Source organism: Periplaneta americana, chromosome 3 (genome assembly GCF_040183065.1).
Source record: "Periplaneta americana isolate PAMFEO1 chromosome 3, P.americana_PAMFEO1_priV1, whole genome shotgun sequence".
Lineage (NCBI taxonomy): Eukaryota > Metazoa > Arthropoda > Insecta > Blattodea > Blattidae > Periplaneta > Periplaneta americana.
Genome location: NC_091119.1, coordinates 195,560,826 through 195,580,768, shown reverse-complemented (window position 1 = coordinate 195,580,768; position 19,943 = coordinate 195,560,826). Strand labels below are relative to the sequence as shown.

The 19,943-nt window shown below is 35.1% G+C and overlaps 1 protein-coding gene across 4 annotated transcripts in view; it reads right to left on the bottom strand.

Moving 5' to 3' along the window:
* The window catches only part of exp (expansion), a 541,237-nt gene that overhangs the window by 104,321 nt on the left and 416,973 nt on the right, over nucleotides 1-19,943 (bottom strand). For all 4 annotated transcript variants that reach the window (XM_069822437.1, XM_069822438.1, XM_069822436.1 and 1 more), the window contains exon 3: nucleotides 6,263-6,420. In XM_069822437.1, the coding sequence (XP_069678538.1) occupies nucleotides 6,263-6,420 (158 nt within the window). The remainder of the gene's footprint in view (nucleotides 1-6,262; nucleotides 6,421-19,943) is intronic.

The following is a 19,943-nucleotide window of genomic DNA, read 5'->3' as shown; positions in this document are numbered from 1 at the left end:
AAATTCGATACTTACCGATATTAATAACAACTGAGAGCCTTGATTGCATACAAATATGCAAAAGAGAAATTTGGCCGACTACAGATCGTTTGCAGAGTCCTAAAGAGTTCATATACAGAATATTAATTTGTCGGACTAATACAAAGCAGAGATCGTGAAGCAATAAAGGAATAAAGCAATTACATTCGAGGTATAGGCTTTTACAGTAACTGTGATTAGAATTAGGCTTTTGGGTAATCCACCGCGTCCTGGAACTTGAACTTTCCAACGTTTCGAAACTACATACAAGTTCCATCATCAGGGCAAGACCAGAGTAGGCAATCACTCTGATCTTAACCTGATGATGGAACCTATAAGTCGTTCTGGAACTTTGGAAATGCCAAGTTATAGGACACGGTGGATTACCCAAAAGTCTAATTCTAATGACATTCGATGTACTCTCAGAAAATCTGCCTTACAGAGTGTTAACTGTTACTGATATGCGAAAAAGCTTTCGGGAATGAATAGAGGATCCAAGAACAGAACAAAAAAGTTCATGTAGGCCTATAATCAATTTCTCTTTGTGTTTTTTAATTATATGTATTTCGTATTTCTCATATTAGGGGGTCATGTTTATTAAATGAGTAGGCCGTGTAAAAAAAAGATGATCTACTCACTACTGTCACATGGCAACGAAAAACAAAAGAGAGTGGGAGCTTATAGATTTAAAAGCAATTGAGGCCCTATTGAGAAAATTGAGATTCTTGGCTAGCATTTGAAGAACGTCAACATATGAAACAGGCCATAGTATATGGAAAAGAGTAAGATAGTCCATGTTGAGGCGTTGGAAGCTTGTAAATATACTTAATGGAACTCATGGTAGCCATTTTGAGGACTATCTGTAGAATTATGCATAGACTTTGATAACAAAGAAGTAAAAAGTAAATTGTAATAAGCAAATAAGTATGAACTCTGTACCTCAGAGCGAAATGGATGGAAGTCACAAAAACATAACTTTTCAGGAAAGCATAAAAAACACAATGAAAGTAAATGAAGAGCAATGATCCTTCCATCTTTTGACATCCGAATTTAAACAGAATATGGATTTTGTGCACTTCCATTTTTCTCCAGCTGATAGAGGAAGAAATTCTCAAAATCGTTAAAGTTGGACTTCCAACCTTTTCGTTCTGAGGTACAGAAATTAAAAGTATCTGTAATTAAAAAATCAAAGCGAAAATGTTTATACATTTACAAGAAACTTTTTGCTGGTCTTTAGACCTTCTATCCATTCCCCAAAGGATTCCTACATATTATTTAACACTCTATATAACAATGCTATTCTCATATAACTGAAATCCATGGCTATGATGTTTTGTAACATCACTAATTTAATGTGGTGGTCCTAACTTCACAATCTTCCAAAGTAGCTTTATAATAGTAGATGTGTGAAGCTGTACAATTAACTCAACACTAAACAAAGGAAATAGTTGGAAAGCATTCTTTATTTTGTTTTGCAAGGAAGATGAATCTACTTACTGTATATAAGGGCAGTGTAATGAAATGACAGAGTCAAAATGTACACCTACTTAGGCCAGGGAAAACCCATTACTGTATAAGAGATCAATATTGTTAAATAACAGTGACGTTAATTTTTAGTAAGATATGCGTAAAATACCACTTTTTTTTTGCGTAAACGATAAAAAATTCACAAAAATGTTCAAATTCGCGGAAGGAAATAATATTTTCGCTCGTCACAGATTCCGAATTTATTTGCTGGGATGCGAACTGGGGTCTTTAGAGTAGAAATCCGACATAACCAATTACACGGAATAATTCGTATCTCTGGGCGAATGCAATGCAACGTTCGAACACGATGAGAAAATGCAGAGACTGAAATTAGCAACTTGCACCTCCCCTGGAAGATTCTGGGCTATTGTTCATATCAGAGATTTCTTAATCTCGTGTTGGGAAAGCAGGTGGGGGAGTGGGAAAGACTTGCGGTGGCGTGCCTGGTTGTAACGTAATCCATGTGGGAACTGGGTACGCCATTGTGCTCTACAGGCAGCCAGGAAATCACTTGCGCTATGAGAACGCTGCCGCCCTCAGATTCTTTACCACAAATAACACAAAAAAGTGGAGGAGATGAATTTAGTGTATCAGTGACATGCAGTTGAACGGGTTACATCAGCTTCTTGTCTATGCAGATGACGTGAATATGTTAGGAGAAAATACACAAACGATTAGGGAAAACACGGAAATTGTACTTGAAGCAAGTAAAGCGATCGGTTTGGAAGTAAATCCCGAAAAGACAAAGTATATGATTATGTCTCGTGACCAGAATATTGTACGAAATGGAACTATAAAAATTGGAGATTTATCCTTCGAAGAGGTGGAAAAATTAAAATATCTTGGAGCAACAGCAACAAATATAAATGACACTCGGGAGGAAATTAAACGCAGAATAAATATGGGAAATGCGTGTTATTATTCGGTTGAGAAGCTCTTATCATCCAGTCTGCTGTCGAAAAATCTGAAAGTTAGAATTTATAAAACAGTTATATTACCGGTCCTTCTGTATGGTTGTGAAACTTGGACTCTCACTCTGAGAGAGGAACATAGGTTCAGGGTGTTTGAGAATAAGGTGCTAAGGAAAATATTTGGGGCTAAGCGGGATGAAGTTACAGGAGAATGGAGAAAGTTACACAACACAGAACTGCACGCATTGTATTCTTCACCTGACATAATTAGGAACATTAAATCCAGGCGTTTGAGATGGGCAGGGCATGTAGCACGTATGGGCGAATCCAGAAATGCATATAGAGTGTTAGTTGGGAGGCCGGAGGGAAAAAGACCTTTAGGGAGGCCGAGACGTAGATGGGAGGATAATATTAAAATGGATTTGAGGGAGGTGGGGTATGATGATAGAGACTGGATTAATCTTGCACAGGATAGGGACCGCTGGCGGGCTTATGTGAGGGCGGCAATGAACCTTCGGGTTCCTTAAAAGCCATTTATAAGTAAGTAAGTAAGTAAGTGACATGCAGTAAGCCATTTGTAAGTAAGTAAGTAAGTAAGTGACATGCAGTGCTTGTGTGTTTGGTACTAGGCACACAAATATACTGTAGCTATTAAAATAAGAATGTAGACATGCACAGGAATTCTAGGCAACACAACCCCCAGCATAACGTATTGGTTTTCTCAAAAGTAAGAGCTAATTTTAACTGATCGTATTTTCTTCAATATCTTCATTATCTACATAATCCGTACAGACAAAACCAAATCTATTCAATAGAAAAGGTCCAACGCAAAGCAGCAAAATATGTCAAAATGGGGAAGGGACATGGTGAGGAGATAGTAAAAGACTTAGGGTGGGAACCTCTCAAATCAAGGCGACGAAAAACCAGACTCACCGCATTGTTTAAGGCACAAATGGGACACAAAGCATGGACCGATATCAATGCTAGATTAGCAACACCATCATACCTAGGAAGGGCTGATAATATTAGGAAGCTTAAATGAAGAAAACAAAGAACGGACGTGGGAAAATTTTCCTTTGTTAACCGCACAATAGTAGACTGGAACAGCTTACCTGCGGCAATCTTTCAGGGTGGTCCTCTTAAAATCAATACATTTAAGGAAAGGTTGAGAAGATTAGACTGAAAATGTAATTGGAGGTGCAGTGTAACTATTTAAGTTGTGTCATGTAACTAATTGAGTTGATATATAATTAATTAAGTTGATATATAATTAATTAAGATGATATGTAATTAAGTTGCTATGTAATTAATTAAGGTGATATGTAATTACTTAAATTGGTAATAGTTGGGTGAAATAGAAGTACTTATAAGTTAGGTTTACTTTTGCTTATCGTAGGCGTTATTATGGAATAGTTTTTTTTATAGATTTACATTTATTTTATTTTATTTCATTTAGGTTTATTTTATTTTATTTCTGTAATTGTAATTATTGTGTATTATATATCACTGCCACCGGGTGTATGCCCAATTGTAGTGTTAATAAATACATACATAATATTATTAAAAGTCATGGCACTGAATTATTACATAAGAAATGGGATTTTTGCATCACCATCCATTGCCATATTGGGGCTGTGTTCTTGTTCATTCACTCATAGTTTTCTGTTCAAGGGCACGTCCTTCACTGCAAACCCGGAATGCTCCAATCTCCCCTATTATTTTCCGCCTTCCTCATAGTCTCTGCATACGATCCATACAGGCTGTCTTAATGTTGAGGAGTACTTTCGGAAATACTAAGCTATTCTTTTGATTTACTTATGTCTGTTTACTCCGGTTTTTATTATTGTTTAGTCAACTGTCCAAAGACAGGTCTGAACCTCACAAGTGACACCAATGAGGCACCAATCATAAGGCAACTAAGCTAGTAGGTAATGGGGTAGAGTGGCCAGTCCCTTTCCCTTTCATTGCATACATCGCTGACTAGTAATATATTACACTACTTCAGATACACAGGTTATTAAACCTAAACATTGCACTGCAAGCGCAAGGTCTTGGGTTCGATTTCCCATAGGAAAAGTAAAGTTCTCGCTATTACAGCCATAAAGGCCCAAAGCATAGTGAAAGGTTAAGGCTTTGCCCTTTACAGACAATTGGCATTACTAGCAGTAGTTGTCAGTCCTACGTGCTCGCCATCTTTATTCTCAAGGACATAACCCTGGTACACTGCTCCGACGATATAGGAGAAAGCCAATGTTTACCTACTTAAACATAACACGAAGAGCAAGTCTCCTGCAAACGGCAAGCATCATGTTGAGATAGAGCATGAAAGTCAAGTAATATTAGGGACAGTGAATGGGTATTTAAGAGTTGTTAATTCATTATATAAAAAATGAATCTGATGTAACTTTAATATAGACGACATATCATCAATGAATGAATTAATTAATTTAGCCGTTTTGTCCCTTAAAGGGCAAGGCCTCCTAAAAGAGGGGTGGCTCATTGTTTCTCGCCTAGTTAGCCATTCCAGATGAAGTACATTAGAGCGTATACCGAATCTCAGCGTTGAGCAATCTGATGGCATCACGGTGTTTCGAATTTCAACGATGACGTCACTGATGCTCCACCGGTGTCGCACCGATTCCATCAGCTTGCAGAGCTGATGGCAGTATCCATCAGCCTCCATCAGTGAATCCGACTGGTTCTGACGAGCTTCTGCTCTTTCGGGCTGCAATGCCTAATGTAGCTCAAGTGTAAATGAATGAATGAATGAATGAATGAATAAAATAAATAAATAAATAAATAAATAAATAAATAAATAAATTGTATAAGGGCGGGAATTAGCAGACAAATGATATCGTGCACTGTTGAGTCATGGCGGTGTGTTCTGCTTTGGTTCTGCTGTATTGTTTGTAATGAGCACAACGTAAAAAAATATATGTTAATGGCTTATGAGCGAACATGTCAACGGACCAGTTATTACTGCCGGTTCAAGAAATAAATTGTTTATGCTCTCTTTTCTTTGAACGAGATGACAGTACGGAAATTTCGCAAAATTTTGCTAGCGTAGCACAGACAACAACCTGTACAGCCGCCATGATAGCCATTGAACCTTCCAGCAGTTTTGTTCCTATTTCGCTGCAGCGTGACGTCATTGATGTCCACCGGTCCGGTGAGATTCCGAATACGCTGTTATTGTCTGTTTACACTTCAATACCACATTAGATTTTGACGTATCATATTCTAATTAAATAAACAAATGAGCAAATAATAATTAAAGAAGTAAATGAATATTACCTTAAATTCTCCAGCAATATCCTTAACATTTTTGTCGTTTTCAAGGCGTTGAATAATATTTACTTCGTGAGAAATACTCAGACTTGAAAGTGTTTGTGACATGATGTCTTACCGGTATGTGGGGGCTTGGATTCTCGTCATAACAAAAGACCACGTTGTACTGTTTTCTGCTTTCTTTTGACTCAAACGCATTCTACTAAATCGGTAGAATAGTGCACTCATTTCTGTTAAGAGACTGAATGAACCTCAGGGACACATTACGACCCGAAGAAATTGATCAAAGCATAAAATTCATGACTCTATGGGAAATCGAACCCAAGACCTTGCAAGTTGCAGCGCAATGTTTTAACTGCGACACTAGAGTACATTTAAAAAATGTAAGAAACTGTACACAACAAAAGTAACTAACTCTATAGGTTTCTAAGGTAACGGTCTAATACGAAATGCTGAACATGTTCTCTGCTTTGAGATCGGTTCAGATAAAGAGACAGGTGATTAACTGCAGCACTTACCGGAAGCCGTCAAATCCATCGTCTGAGCCGTTGATTGTGAGGACGGGGGCTCTCGCGTATGCCTTGGCTACTCTTCGATTCCTTTCCAGTACGATCACTTTAGCCCAAATTTCGTCGTCGATTTGTGTCCATTTATCCAGTACTTCCTGTATGTGGTCCTGCAAATAAGGAGAAAATATATTTGTTAAATACAATAATAATAATAATAATAATAATAATAATAATAATAATAATAATAATAATAATAAGTATAATAATAATAATAAGAGTGTAATAAATAAATATGAAATCTGTCTTGAACTGCATACATACACAAACACAGAATTTGATTAACACACAATGAATTGATTTTGATCAATCTTCATATGCAACTTATAGCCTAATCGTATCTTATTCCGTTGTCTTTGCTTCAGAAAAGAATAATGAAAATTTTTTTGTCAAAACCTGTTGATTACCCAATCTGTTGATTTTTTTTAAGAAATCTGTGTTCATAATATTAAACAAATCTACAATTTAATTCTGTTGATTTCGTTTTTATACAAAACCCGTTGAAAATATAAATATAACATAGAACCTATGGTACGCGTACCGCTGGTGGTACGTGATCCACTGCTGGGTGGTACTGAAAGTATGAAATAAAAATATAAATTATAATAAAATATAAAAGCATATAATTGTTTTCTGTATATATTTTATGGAATACTCTATTGAGTAAATTCAAATAGTATTTGTTTCTTAATTAAACACGCCTAAATATGTAAAACAATTATTGCTATTGGATCATACAAACGTTTATTATGTTCCTAGGAGCGACACACATCGTTTCCCATAATAAATTTTGTTAATGGTACAGGTAATGTCCTGAATTAAAAGTAATGGCACGTCGTTGGAAAAGGTTGAGAATCGCTGACATATAATTATCCCATAATACTAGGCGAAATGTATAATCGCTTTTACTTGAAGCAAAATACAATAGAAAATCTTCACAAAATAATTCTTCATATTATGGACCAAGATTATACAACTACTTCATTAAAATAAATCCAGAATTAAGTAACCTTAATAATAACATTTTCAGCAAGATAATTAAATATAACATTTCTAAACTGAAGCCTTTCATTATTTAACTTTTTATTTGTATAGATTTTATTTCTCTTCTTTTTTTCAGCTAGTAGTGTTTTCCCTCAATTTTGCTTTAAATTCTAATTATATTACTTATTTTCCAGTACAATATTAAAAAAATGGAACTGCCCCACGAACTGGGTGCAAAGTATATATTTTAAATGTGTATACAGTGTTACCAGAAAGTTTAGGGACACCTTATAATTCTTATAAAATGCTGCCCTGGCCTTAAATTATTAGAGAAACTAACAATGTTTTTAACTGTTGATTAACAATAGGAAAGACTAATTACTAGTGCAATTTCGGTATTTATATGATGTGTGTTAGTCCTTATAGAAAATTTATGTTTTTCAAACAAAATAAAAATCTTACGTTTTCAGTATTAAAGTTGAAAATAAATGAGTAACTATTTGGTGCACGATTCTCAACTGTCGCTGAATGATGTAGGATATGTTATTCTTTTAATTAGCAAAGATCGAATATTTGTAAACAATTTTCTTTATGAATGTTCTAGCAGTTTGCAAGATTTGAAGTAAAAAAAAAAAGTGGAAATTTTGTTATTGGTCTGTTCATCTGTAACTGTTGAATGGAGGCAGTTATAACTATGAGATTTGCACAACTACGTCCCCCCTACCGCTGTGATCCAAAGAACCGAAGATACATTCAACAGTTACAGATGAACCGACTAATAACAAAATTTCAAACCTTAGAAACTGCTAGGACATCCATAAAGAAAATGCTTTACAAATATTTTATCTTTATTAATTTAAAGAGTAATATATTATATTTTTATAAGGATTATAAGGTGTCCCTATACTTTCTGGCAACACTGTAAGTAATTAGTAATTGAGGACCGTTTTTGCAAAACTTCCTAACTGAAAAAAAAAACTAAATTTTACAGTAGAGACAAAACACTATAGTAAGCAAGTTTTGCTGTAACTCTCGCTTATAGCAGAAAGCAAGTTTTGAAAAAACGATCACACTTTGATACACTACAATGAAGAGAAATAACCCAATTTTACTAAGACGCTTTGAACATCATGTAGAGGCCTGCCTTATGTTAACGAATCCATCAAAATCTCAATTTTGCAAATTTTGCAGTTAGCAAGTTTTGCAAAAACGGTCCTCAATTACAATAAATTCAAATTTTCATTTTAATAGATTCAATATGATTGTATTCGCTCCAGACTACATTATAAAAAAACTGACTATTACTTTTTACTTCATACACAGAAAGAACTACTAACATGGAGTAAATATTCTTCCTTGTATGGATATTACTATCACAATGCTATACAGATAACTACAATTTCTCTTTTGTTTGCTTTCAATTAAAATGTGCAAAATTGTAATATGAAATGATAGTGTTTCCGTCATGACCAAAACTAATACAGTGTGAAGGAAGTGCAAGAAAGTAGAGCAATTGATACGTCTAACATCAGCTTTCCAAACGCCAGAAGCAGAGATTCTTCAAGTCAACAAAAGAATCTCTGCGAGATAATTACAGGCTCAGTTGTGTGCCGAATGGTGAACTGGAGCTAGTGCATGCTTCAGTTATTCCATAAAGCCATACTAGATAATAATTTCACGGCCTGACGGACTGAACTAGTTACACAATACCTGCGAAGTGAATGTGGCATAATTCAGAAACTCTCACAGATCAATGGTTCACTGTCCATTACCTACAGTCACTCGCCACATAATTGCTGTATAATACAGAGTTATATCACAAATTCACAGAAGGTCCAGTTTCCTTGATGGCTCCTGTTTCTCATCAGAGAACACCGGGTTCGATTCTCGATATATCCTATGAGATTTATAGAACAAAGACAACTTAATCCACCACTGTGGAATAACAGCATGTCTCACTGTGGAAGGAGCGGGTCCGGGTTCAAGTCCTTGTTGGGACAACTTCCTTCGCTGAGATTTTTTCCGAGGTTTTCACACAACCAACTTAAGCAGAAATGCTGGAGTAACTTTCGGCGTTGGACCTCGAACTCATTTCGCCGTTATTCATTTATATGTCATTGTCTTCATTACCATCATAGCCCAGGTTAAGTTTATGGTGCACCATGCTGTATTCGTACAAAAGCGCGATCCTTGTGCTAAAAATACAATACTTGTAAGTCTTAGACTACGATGCAAGCCTTCGGGCCCCTTCTCCGTAAAGGAGAAAAAGAAAAAAGTCACAATTCATATGTAAATAATACAGTATTATCATGTAAAATTCGAAGGTACGGTATATTACATATAGCCTACTTGAAGTAATAAAAAATATTATATTTTACTGCGTAAAGGAGCATTCTTTGTGGACGTTTGCAAAAAGAACTAAATGAGAAACTAAAAATGCTTTGTGTGGAGTGTGACACTGTATGGGCCGGAAACATGGACATTACGACGAAGTGAAGACAAACGACTGGAAACATTTGAAATGTGGATATCGAGAAGAATGGAGTGTGTGAAACGGACATAGAGATTAAGAAATGAAGTTGTGCTAGAAAGACTAGTGAAGAAAGAATAATGCTGAAACTGATCAGGAAGAGAAAAAGGGATTGGTTGGGCCACTGGTTGAGAAGAAACTGCCTACTGACGGATGCAATGGAAGGAATGTTGAACGGGAGAAAAATTCGGGGCAGAAGAAAATATCAGTTGATGAACGACATTACGACATATGGATCGGATGCCGGGACGAAGAGGAAAATGAGAAATAGGGAATATTGGAGAATGCTGAGTTTGCAGTGAAATACCTGCCCTTATGCAGAAAACTATGAATGAGTAAATGAATGAAATAGTGAGTGAGTGAGTGAGTGAAAATGAAAACAAATCTGGGAATATTTTGATTCAAATTTAGGACCTCATGCCTAGAAATGCGTCACTGATCCAAAGCCAATAGTTGCAATTGATATATTAACTTAATGACAACACATTTATGGCAAGTGATTAGAAATATAACTGATTTCCAGCACCTGTAATCTGGGGATTTCACAATCTGCTCTTCAGATCATAAAGTTTTCATTAAAATATCACATCTACAGACCACGACATCATATTTTACAGGTCGATTACTCTTGGAGGGTTAAAACAGGAGCAGAACATTGAATAGCTAATTAGTCTCGAGTGTTTTACTTTATTAAATAGAAGAGGACGAAAAGCCTGGAAACTTTCTAACCTGATTTAGATTGTGTCCTGTCGCGTGACAATATCATGTAGGCTAGACGGCTTGGAAGCGTTGCTTATGATTTTCCGCTTACTTTCATTTTTAGGTGACCGACAACAGAACGTTCCATGTTGAATAATTGACTATCACCTGCATCCATTCATACTAGCTACTGCTGTCAATGTGTTACTTAACTGAGCTTCCGGAACACGATGGTAAAAACATCTCACATCATCATCATCCGTATCAAAAATCGATCCTTTCACACTGCTCGTCTTCCTCAGTCTAGCGGAGTATTATGCTAGCCGTTGGATCTAAGGTTTGCGGTTCAAACTCGGTCGAGAGCGATGAATTTTAAATAGAAATAAAATCCTCAGCATGTCTTCCTATTTAATCCATGGCGCGACAGCCCATGAAGGGTCAAAGCCGACCAGCCGACTGTTGGCCTCATGTCCACACGCCTCGGTACAGGTCAACGAACGTCCAATCAGAATTACTGACGCAAGAGCCCCAAAAGAGGTTAGAGTCGTCATAATTTTCGGCTAGTAACTAGAAGGAAAGTTGCTAAGAAATAGAATTTTGTTTTATTCCAGTCGCTTTACTAGACTGACAAAATTTGTACAAAGAAAACAAAAAAATGAAATGATATCACTAGAGCAATAAACAAAAAAACAATAAAATTATAATTTAAGAGTAGGGTTACCAAAAGAATTTTGCTAGAAACAGAGAAAATTTCTATTTTCTTAGTCAAATAATAGAGAAATCGACATATGAAATTATTTACCATTTCATATCCCTATATTTTCTTTGTTTTCAAGTAGCCAATATATTTATGTGAAGAAGAACTATTTTTAACAGTTATTATAACAAAAAACATCCATTTATCACTTACATAAAATTGCATTACACGAGAAATTCAGCTACTGTCCATATTTCTCTGAAGATCAAGCACCCCTCAATATTTTCTCAGATCACTTTTGATAGTATTATAAAATTCTTTACAGTCAAGTTTGGAATTAACACAAACTTGAAGTTTCCGCTTCACTAAAACGGTACTGCATCTATTACAGCTGCCAGATCACTTCAATTCAAGTAAGGTCAATCGAGTATAACGCGCTTCGATTGGATTCGACCTTACGAGTAATCGATTATCGATAAACAGACCAATCATTGATGATAGGAACCGAAAAGAACTCCGGGGAGAATTTAAGGCAGAAAATGTATGAAATAATAATTTCTTTCATGAAATAGCCATAGAAAATTTAAATAGAATAAGTTTACAAGTAAATTAAACTTCTTCTTATGTAATCGTGAAAACTTTGTAACTAATTCAGCAGTTCGAAGTATATACTCGTTAAGAGAAGGTCTTTCATACTTCATCGGCAAGTCTATCGTGCTATCAAAAAAGAGTGCTATTTTTAATAGCCTCCCTACGGATATAAAAAATCAAACTCAAAACATAAGATTAAAGAAGACCTAATTTCTCACGTCTTCTATTCTGCAGATGAATTCAGGACATTCAACAACACTGCATGAATATTTCTGTCTTGTGTTAAGTATCAATACTAAATCCTTGTGTTGTACTACGTAGTATATTGTAAAACTCTTCTGTATGTATTTCAACTAGACTGTGACTATGAATTAAGAATTTGTAGTACTATTAAAATATTTTTTACATGTCCCACATTCTAGCTGTGAAGCGATGTACGAATGTCATGGAAAGTAAACAAATACAAATACAAAATTATATACTTCAACCAGACTGTAACTATGAATTAAGACTTTGTAGTACTATTAAGATTTTTTACATGTTCTACATTCTAGCTGTGACGCGATGTACGGATACCATGGAATGTAAAGAAATACAATGCAAACTAAATATCAAGTACAAAGGAGGGAATATTGAACTTCAAATCGGGAACCGGGAAACTGTACGGGAGACTCGGCTAATTCCGCAATATTAAGAATAAATCTATCATATTTTTATCAAAATATTTATTGAAAAATATTATCAAGGTATGTAGACATGGATGAAACCTTCATTACCAAATGAGATAAAGATACCTATTAAAATGCAAATTCATTTAGTTGTACACACATTACAGTTGAAAAAAAACAACTCGGGTAATTCCGCAACAGTGCGGATAAATCCGCAATAGGACTTGGCTAATTACGCAGTAGTAAATAATTATGAAATACAATATGAAAGTAACATAAAAGAAATAATTTATATGTAACAATGCTCACTTTCTTCACAGCTGTGTAGCAAAACACGAAAAACAGCCATCTTTCGATGTTTCACTGTATTGCCGACAGAGGTGTCGATCGATATCCTTGATTTTTTCTATAGTATTGCAGAGGACATGCCTCCTGTTGACAGCCTCTCAAAACTTACGTTCACGCTATTGTAAATCCGCAGTAAAATCATATATGCACTACTGCTGAATTACTTGTACTGCGGAATTAGCCGAGTTTCCCCTACTATAAAATATAGGGAAATCACGTCAAAATCGGAATATCTGGCAATCCTATTTAAGAGTTAAGATGCCGAATGAGAAAAGAGAATCACAAAGACTGAAGGGAAGATAAAATGAAAGTTACGGACCATTATAAACAAATAATAAAACTCGGATGTACGAATAAAATAAAACAAAAGTCGATAATAAAAGGAAAAGAAAAACGTGGAGACAAACGACACAGAAAATTAAAGAAGAACAATCGGTTGCGACATTAAAATTGAATTTTAATCGCAGTGTCATCACGGCATTTTGAGGAGCATTTCGTTTTTGATCTGTTCGGCTCGCGGCACAAAGACGAACGCGACACTCTAAAAAGCGAGACAAGAAGTAAGATTATCTTTTTGCCGCTGCGAAATTTTTACAAAAACGACAGCCTTGATGTTCAGCGGCTCTAACGGTCACGCTGTGACTCAGCTGCGACACCTGCGGGGGCGTAGCGCTGACACGGAACTCAGGGACACCCCGCGTCTATTATTAGCACGTTCACCATCACCAGAGTGGCCGCACCTCGCACACAGCTTCTGCGATTGCGGTGCCTAGTTGAAAGGATGCGAGAAAGAGAGGTCGAAGCGCACGTATTCATACTGTATATCTAACTATAGATGTAAACCAGAAAATTCCTTGTATGGTTCATTATTGCTGCTTATATTAGCACGTTTATAAAATAAATAATAAACCATTATGTCATAAGAACATAGATAAGAGGAGCGGAAAGAGGAGAGGGAAGAAAGAAAAAAAAATAAAACTGAGAAGCTGGAGTAGAAGAGAAATATTTACTTCGATGCCCGGTGTGTACAATTGTAAAGATTTATCTTCGGTCCAGGGATTACGTATTTGTACTGTCCTGTGTTGTCTCAGTGATGAAATGTGTCGTGCTGACTAAAGGACCAAAAAGGCCAGCAAATGTATGTTGTCAAATGAATGGACCAAAGAAAATAAACCTACTCATCAAAAACACAATAGAGGCAGAAGAAGAAAACTTTTTTTAAATATAGGCTATTATTATTATTATTATTATTATTATTATTATTATTATTATTATTATTATTATTATTATTATTATTATTCCATTCATACATAGTGTTCACTGCAAACCCAGTATTCTCCAGTCTTTTCTATTTTCTGCCTTCCTCTTAGTCTCCGCATGTCTATCATCTGATATCTTCTTCTGCCCCAAACTCTTCTCCCGTTCCAGTGCATCCTTCAGTAGGCAGTTTCTTCTCAGCCAGTGACCCAACCAATTCCCTTCTATCTTCCTGATCACTTTTAGCATTAGTCTTTCTTCACCCACTCTTTCCAACACAGCTTCGTTTCTTATTCTGTCTGTCCATTTCACACGCTCCATCCTTCTCCATAGCCACATTTCAAATGCTTCTAGTCGCTTTTCTTCACTTCGTCGTAATGTCTATGTTTCTGCCCCATATAATGCTACACTCCACACAATTATTATTATTATTATTATTATTATTATTATTATTATTATTATTTCGTTATAAATCTCAGTAAATATTTATAACGTGAAAATTAATTCTGAAGAAATTATCCGAAATATCACTGGGTTAAATTACAACTTCATTTTAATTGTTTTTTTTTTGTTTTTGTATATTATTTCACAATAACTAATAAAATATATTTTAGGTATTATTATAACGTTGACATGTTAAAAATTCTGACAATAAAAGGCGAGACAAAACAAAGTAGTACGACTTCATTTCAAAATAAACTCCTACGAACCTCGCTCATTTCTCCTTGGTTTGTCCGTAACAGCCAACTACACAGAGAAACTGGTACTGACACAGTCATACGGTTCATACATTCACAAGCTAAGAAATTCTATAATAAACTAGAAAACGTTCCAGGCGCCGACCATTACTCTCTCGGAAGTAAGTCTACATTTCCCACCGGAATCAAGAGCCGACTTCCAATGAACCTAATACTGTAATCAAAATTGTAATCACATTGCACAGCAAGTATATACTTATTAGCAATGTTCATCGAGGAGCCCAATCTAGGCTCCCCTCAATTCAATGTCACACGTTTGTACTATTTTGTTTACTAAATGCGCTGATGGATTAGTATTTTATTTAATAACGAAAACTAAAAATCACAAAACAACGATAACAACAACAAATAAAACGTTCCTTCAACTCTCTATTTAAGAAAAATCACTACCACGTGAGAGAAATAAAAAAAAATTCACAATAAAATATTTTTATGCCATCCTAGCATTATAAACAGGTTGTTACTACATCCGATATCGTGCGTAATCGGCTTATTATCGCACGCGTGCCAATAATAGCAATGACGTATTCTCTATGACGTAATACTGAATAACTAGTCTGGCTATCTTGCTTACCACTTCTACGCGCCACGCAACAAGAAATGAAATGCAGGACAGAAAGTAACGTATCGTTTATTTCCAATGTTTAACAATTTTGTATCACTTTTGTAATATCACATAAAACAGTTCTGTGGTTCAGAGAAACTATATTAACAAAATTAAAGGAACATTTGTAACACAAAATTTGATACCTAAGGTACAACTAGAGTTTGTAATACCTGTAAGATCATTCATTTCTCTTTATTCAGTGCCAATGACAAGCGCAACTAATCGATACGAACATAAGAAGACTTTGTCAGCTATAGAAAACGAATTATTTCATAATTTATTTCCTAAGATGCCATAAAGTGTTGCATTCAACTCGTGGATAATCTTATTATGATACTCGTGAAAATTATCCACTTGTTGCATAAATAACTATTAAATCGAAATAATGATCTAGGCCTAGCTTAACTAGGAATTTGAGTGAAAAATAAACATCAGGGTATGCCGACTAAACCAAGTTCAACAGCAACATAAGTTGTACTTTTTTCTTTTAAAGTCGCCGTGAAACAATAAACATTTGGGATTTCTCATGACCACCAGTATACGTTGCCTATTGATTCGGAGCTGCGCTCGCGTGGGTTCGTTTCCCGTTTGAACTAATTACCTCGTTGAGTTTCTCAGAGTTTTTCCCCAACTGTTAGGCGAATGTCGGGTAATCACATGGTTAAACCTCCGCCTCATCTCGCCAAATACCACCTCGCTATCACCAACTACATCGACGCTAAATAATCTAGTAGTTGATATAGCGTCGTTAATTATCAGACGAAAAAAAAAAACAAGACGTAGGTTAAGCAGAGACAACTGAATGAATAATCAATTCTGTTGTGCTCAAGTTCTGGCTAGCACCGAGTGTATTTTAATGAAGTGTCGTGGTTACCATTATTCACTTGTTTTCTCCACCCCCTGGCTGCTGAAATAAATGCAGCAGATGGCATGATGAAGGTTTGAAAACAATTACTTCTACAAAGCATAAATAACAATCATTTAAGCTTGTATGCAACATGCAATACTACAAATAATTAACTCGTACCTCTTCCTTACAAATTATTGTTGCAATCCTCCTCGCGAAGTATTAATAACGTGTCACTTGTAGTTTATATTTCTGAGTACTAATATCCTATAATTCGAGTACAGAAAAGAACATTGCCAATACCTGCTGAGATAGAGCTGTAAAGAGTGTTTGCATTGTATATCGCAATCTAATTGTATTATTTCAACATCCACTTGCTTGCAAACGATTTTCCACCCGAAAGACTCTGGTTTATATACCGACTAGAAACTTTTTTTGAGCAAAGTGTTTTGATCAATCTTCTTCTATAATACCGGGTGAGTAAAAATTTCCAGAACACTCCTTTATTTCGGAGACGGGAGGGAAAATTAACGATCTGAGCACTCCACGAAATAATACGTAAGGGGCCAATCTTTGCTGATATTTCCGGAATATGACCGCCATTTGGAAATCCGTAATCTCGGATTACGATCACATTTTAAAATATCAAATAAGACAAAAATTTAACTGAGGAATTCATTGCTATAATCAAATATAATGTGGCTCAAAAGTTAACACAGAAATCTGATATTACCAGTGATGTTTCAGGCAACTGGAGATGGCAGGACGAGGAGAGAACTGAAGTGAGCCTGATTTCTGGAGAACGCAGCTTCCGTATCATAGCCGTGGATTTCAACAACCGACATCCAGAAAGTTCATTCAAAGCAATGCTTCAAGATACAGGACATCATATCCAAAAATCCAACAGGGAAAAGTTAAGATTAACCGCAAAACAACATATTTATATTGCTTTTCATTGGATGGGTACTGGGTGTCAGTTCGACATTCGTGGACGTCCTAAGATTTCGGTATGAAGATAGTCTTTTCCTCACCTATATCTAGCAAACCGGAAATATTATCCTCATTACGTCATTAGTAACCTAGTATGAACGAACGAACAAACAAACAAACAAACAAACAAACAAACAAAGAAATAAATAAATAATAAATACATAAATAAATAGATAAATAAATAAATAAATAAATAAATAAAAATAAATGCAGTAAATAAATAAATGAATGAATAAATAAATAAATAAATAAAAATAAATAAATAAATGCAGTAAATAAATAAATAAATGAATAAAGAAATAAATAGATAGATAAATAAATAAATAAATAGATAAAAAATAAATGAATAAATAAATAAATAAATAAATAAAGGATTCATGCTGAACGATTCCCAATCTGTTGAATTTGCTGGTTCCTATGGAATTTAAATCCTAGACCAATCAAGGCATTGACATAATAGATCAATGACGTCACGAAACTCTGGCGTTGCCAAGACAGCAAAGTCTGGATACTTTTAAATATTTATTTTCTTGCCGATATTTTCAATTTTATATGTTAAAGTATGACTTATCGAGCTTATGTAATCTATTTTAGGATGAAATATATGTTCATTGATATGAATTTGTAAATGAATCGTCAATTCCAGAAACTCCGCATATCCATTTGAGTAAATTTTTCAGGAGTCACAAAAAAAGTGATTACCTTTGGTATTTTGAAGTGACTATTTTTTTATTAAAGCATAATAATAACTTATAATGTTTGATATATATGAACTTATTGCCTGGACAGGTTGTATTTATACAATTCACGACTAGTAACAATCATTATATTTCTTTGAAACAATTATTAGGTGAAGGAGACGGAGAAGGACAATTTTTATCCTACAAAGTACTTTAAATGTATATTTAAGACAATAAATTAAAAAAAGTACACAAACATACACAAATGCAAAATTATATGAATAGCATATTTAATTCTTAAAATTACTTTAATTCTATAAAGAACAAAGAAAAGCAAACTGAACATTTTTTTTTTTTTTTAGTTTCTAAAGAATGCCACGCGTCCTGAATTTGAGTCGTCTAGAATCAAACTGCACTTTCTAAAAATTATGAAATGAGGGATTCGGGAGTAAAACATGGTACGTGACGTTTTAGTGTTTTGAAGTTATTAAATAGGTAACAGTTTGTATAGTTATCATGAAAGTAAAATCTGTATACTTCTGCCACCTGTTGAGATGTTTGAAAACTAACTACGCAGAATGCCACATACCATAATATTATACGCTGCATATCTCACTTTTTTACCGAAATGTCAGTTACCATGTTTTACGCACGAGCCTCTCAAATATAGGATTAAGTTATGTTTCAGTGCAGAATTTTGCAGGGAATGTGAAAAACTGTTCGTTTTGAGTCAATATGGAATTTATCTGCCTTAACTTCTGTAGTAAAATCACCGTTTGGAGTCTAACTGCACTAGTTTTTCGTCTTTTCTGACAAATCAGATTTTTTTAATAAAGTGCAGTTTGATTCTAGATAACTCTTTTGTGGTGTTCCTGCAATTTTCTGCAGTTCACTGAAACTTATTGCCGCTGTGAAATGTACACTGAGTATTGAACGTTTGGGATTTCTGCACTACTTGAAAGGTTATATATGAATATTTCAACAACATAAAAAAACTGAATTTGAGGTAAAATGTGATTTGTATTGTTTCCGTTTCACGATTCAGATTTCTTTAACTGATTTTGTAAAACGTTTCTAAGTTTAAAAATTAATAAGACTGCATTGTGAAACAGAGTTTATAAGCATTTGTATTTTTACGTGTGATTTGTACATTATTAATCTGTAATTTGTTGACATTGTGAAACGGGTTCCACATTCTATTTGAACTCACCAGGAAACGAGCTCATGCTTTGTGACGTAGAAAGCCGATGCATTAGTAATTGAACTAACGGTGCGCTCCCCAGCATGACTGTGAGTTTGAGAAATTGTGACAACACTTGAAATATCTCTTTTAATGACATCCAGAACGTTGCGCAAACTCGCACGTAAGAGAAGATTTATACGGAACTACTGGTAGCATAAGGCATCTTTCATGTATTGTCACCAGCCAGAACTTTCACTCAGAGTCCATGAACTTTGATCTCAGCTTGAGAGGCTTGGGAAAATAACAATGACCAAAGAGGTCAGCTGGTCCAGCGTCTTTCCCTACATTTTATGGTTCAAGCCTTTCAACATGATCTCAGCTCATATCCAACTCGTCCTCTATCGGCCTAATCGGTCTAATTTCTTGTTGGTCGAAACTGCAGCACTAATTTAGGTATTCCTGTTTCATACTAAGTGTTATTATTTACAATTATAATGGACTGCTTTAGCAGCCTGTTAGTCAGATGAGGAAAGTGTTCAATTAAATATACAGGGACATCACTTTATTTTACCAACATTTTTAACATTAACCTGGCTATACTCGGAAACACTGTTACCCCCTTCCATTACAGGAGTTTGGAGTTACTAGTGCAATATGTAAACAAATCATTTTACTAGCTATAGCAGGAGAGAAAAGTAGTGTATCTATTTATGTTACAGGGAAACACAGTATTACAATTTTCAGTTTGATCATTATTTTTACGGTATTTTATCAAAAAACAGTAGAGTAGTTAC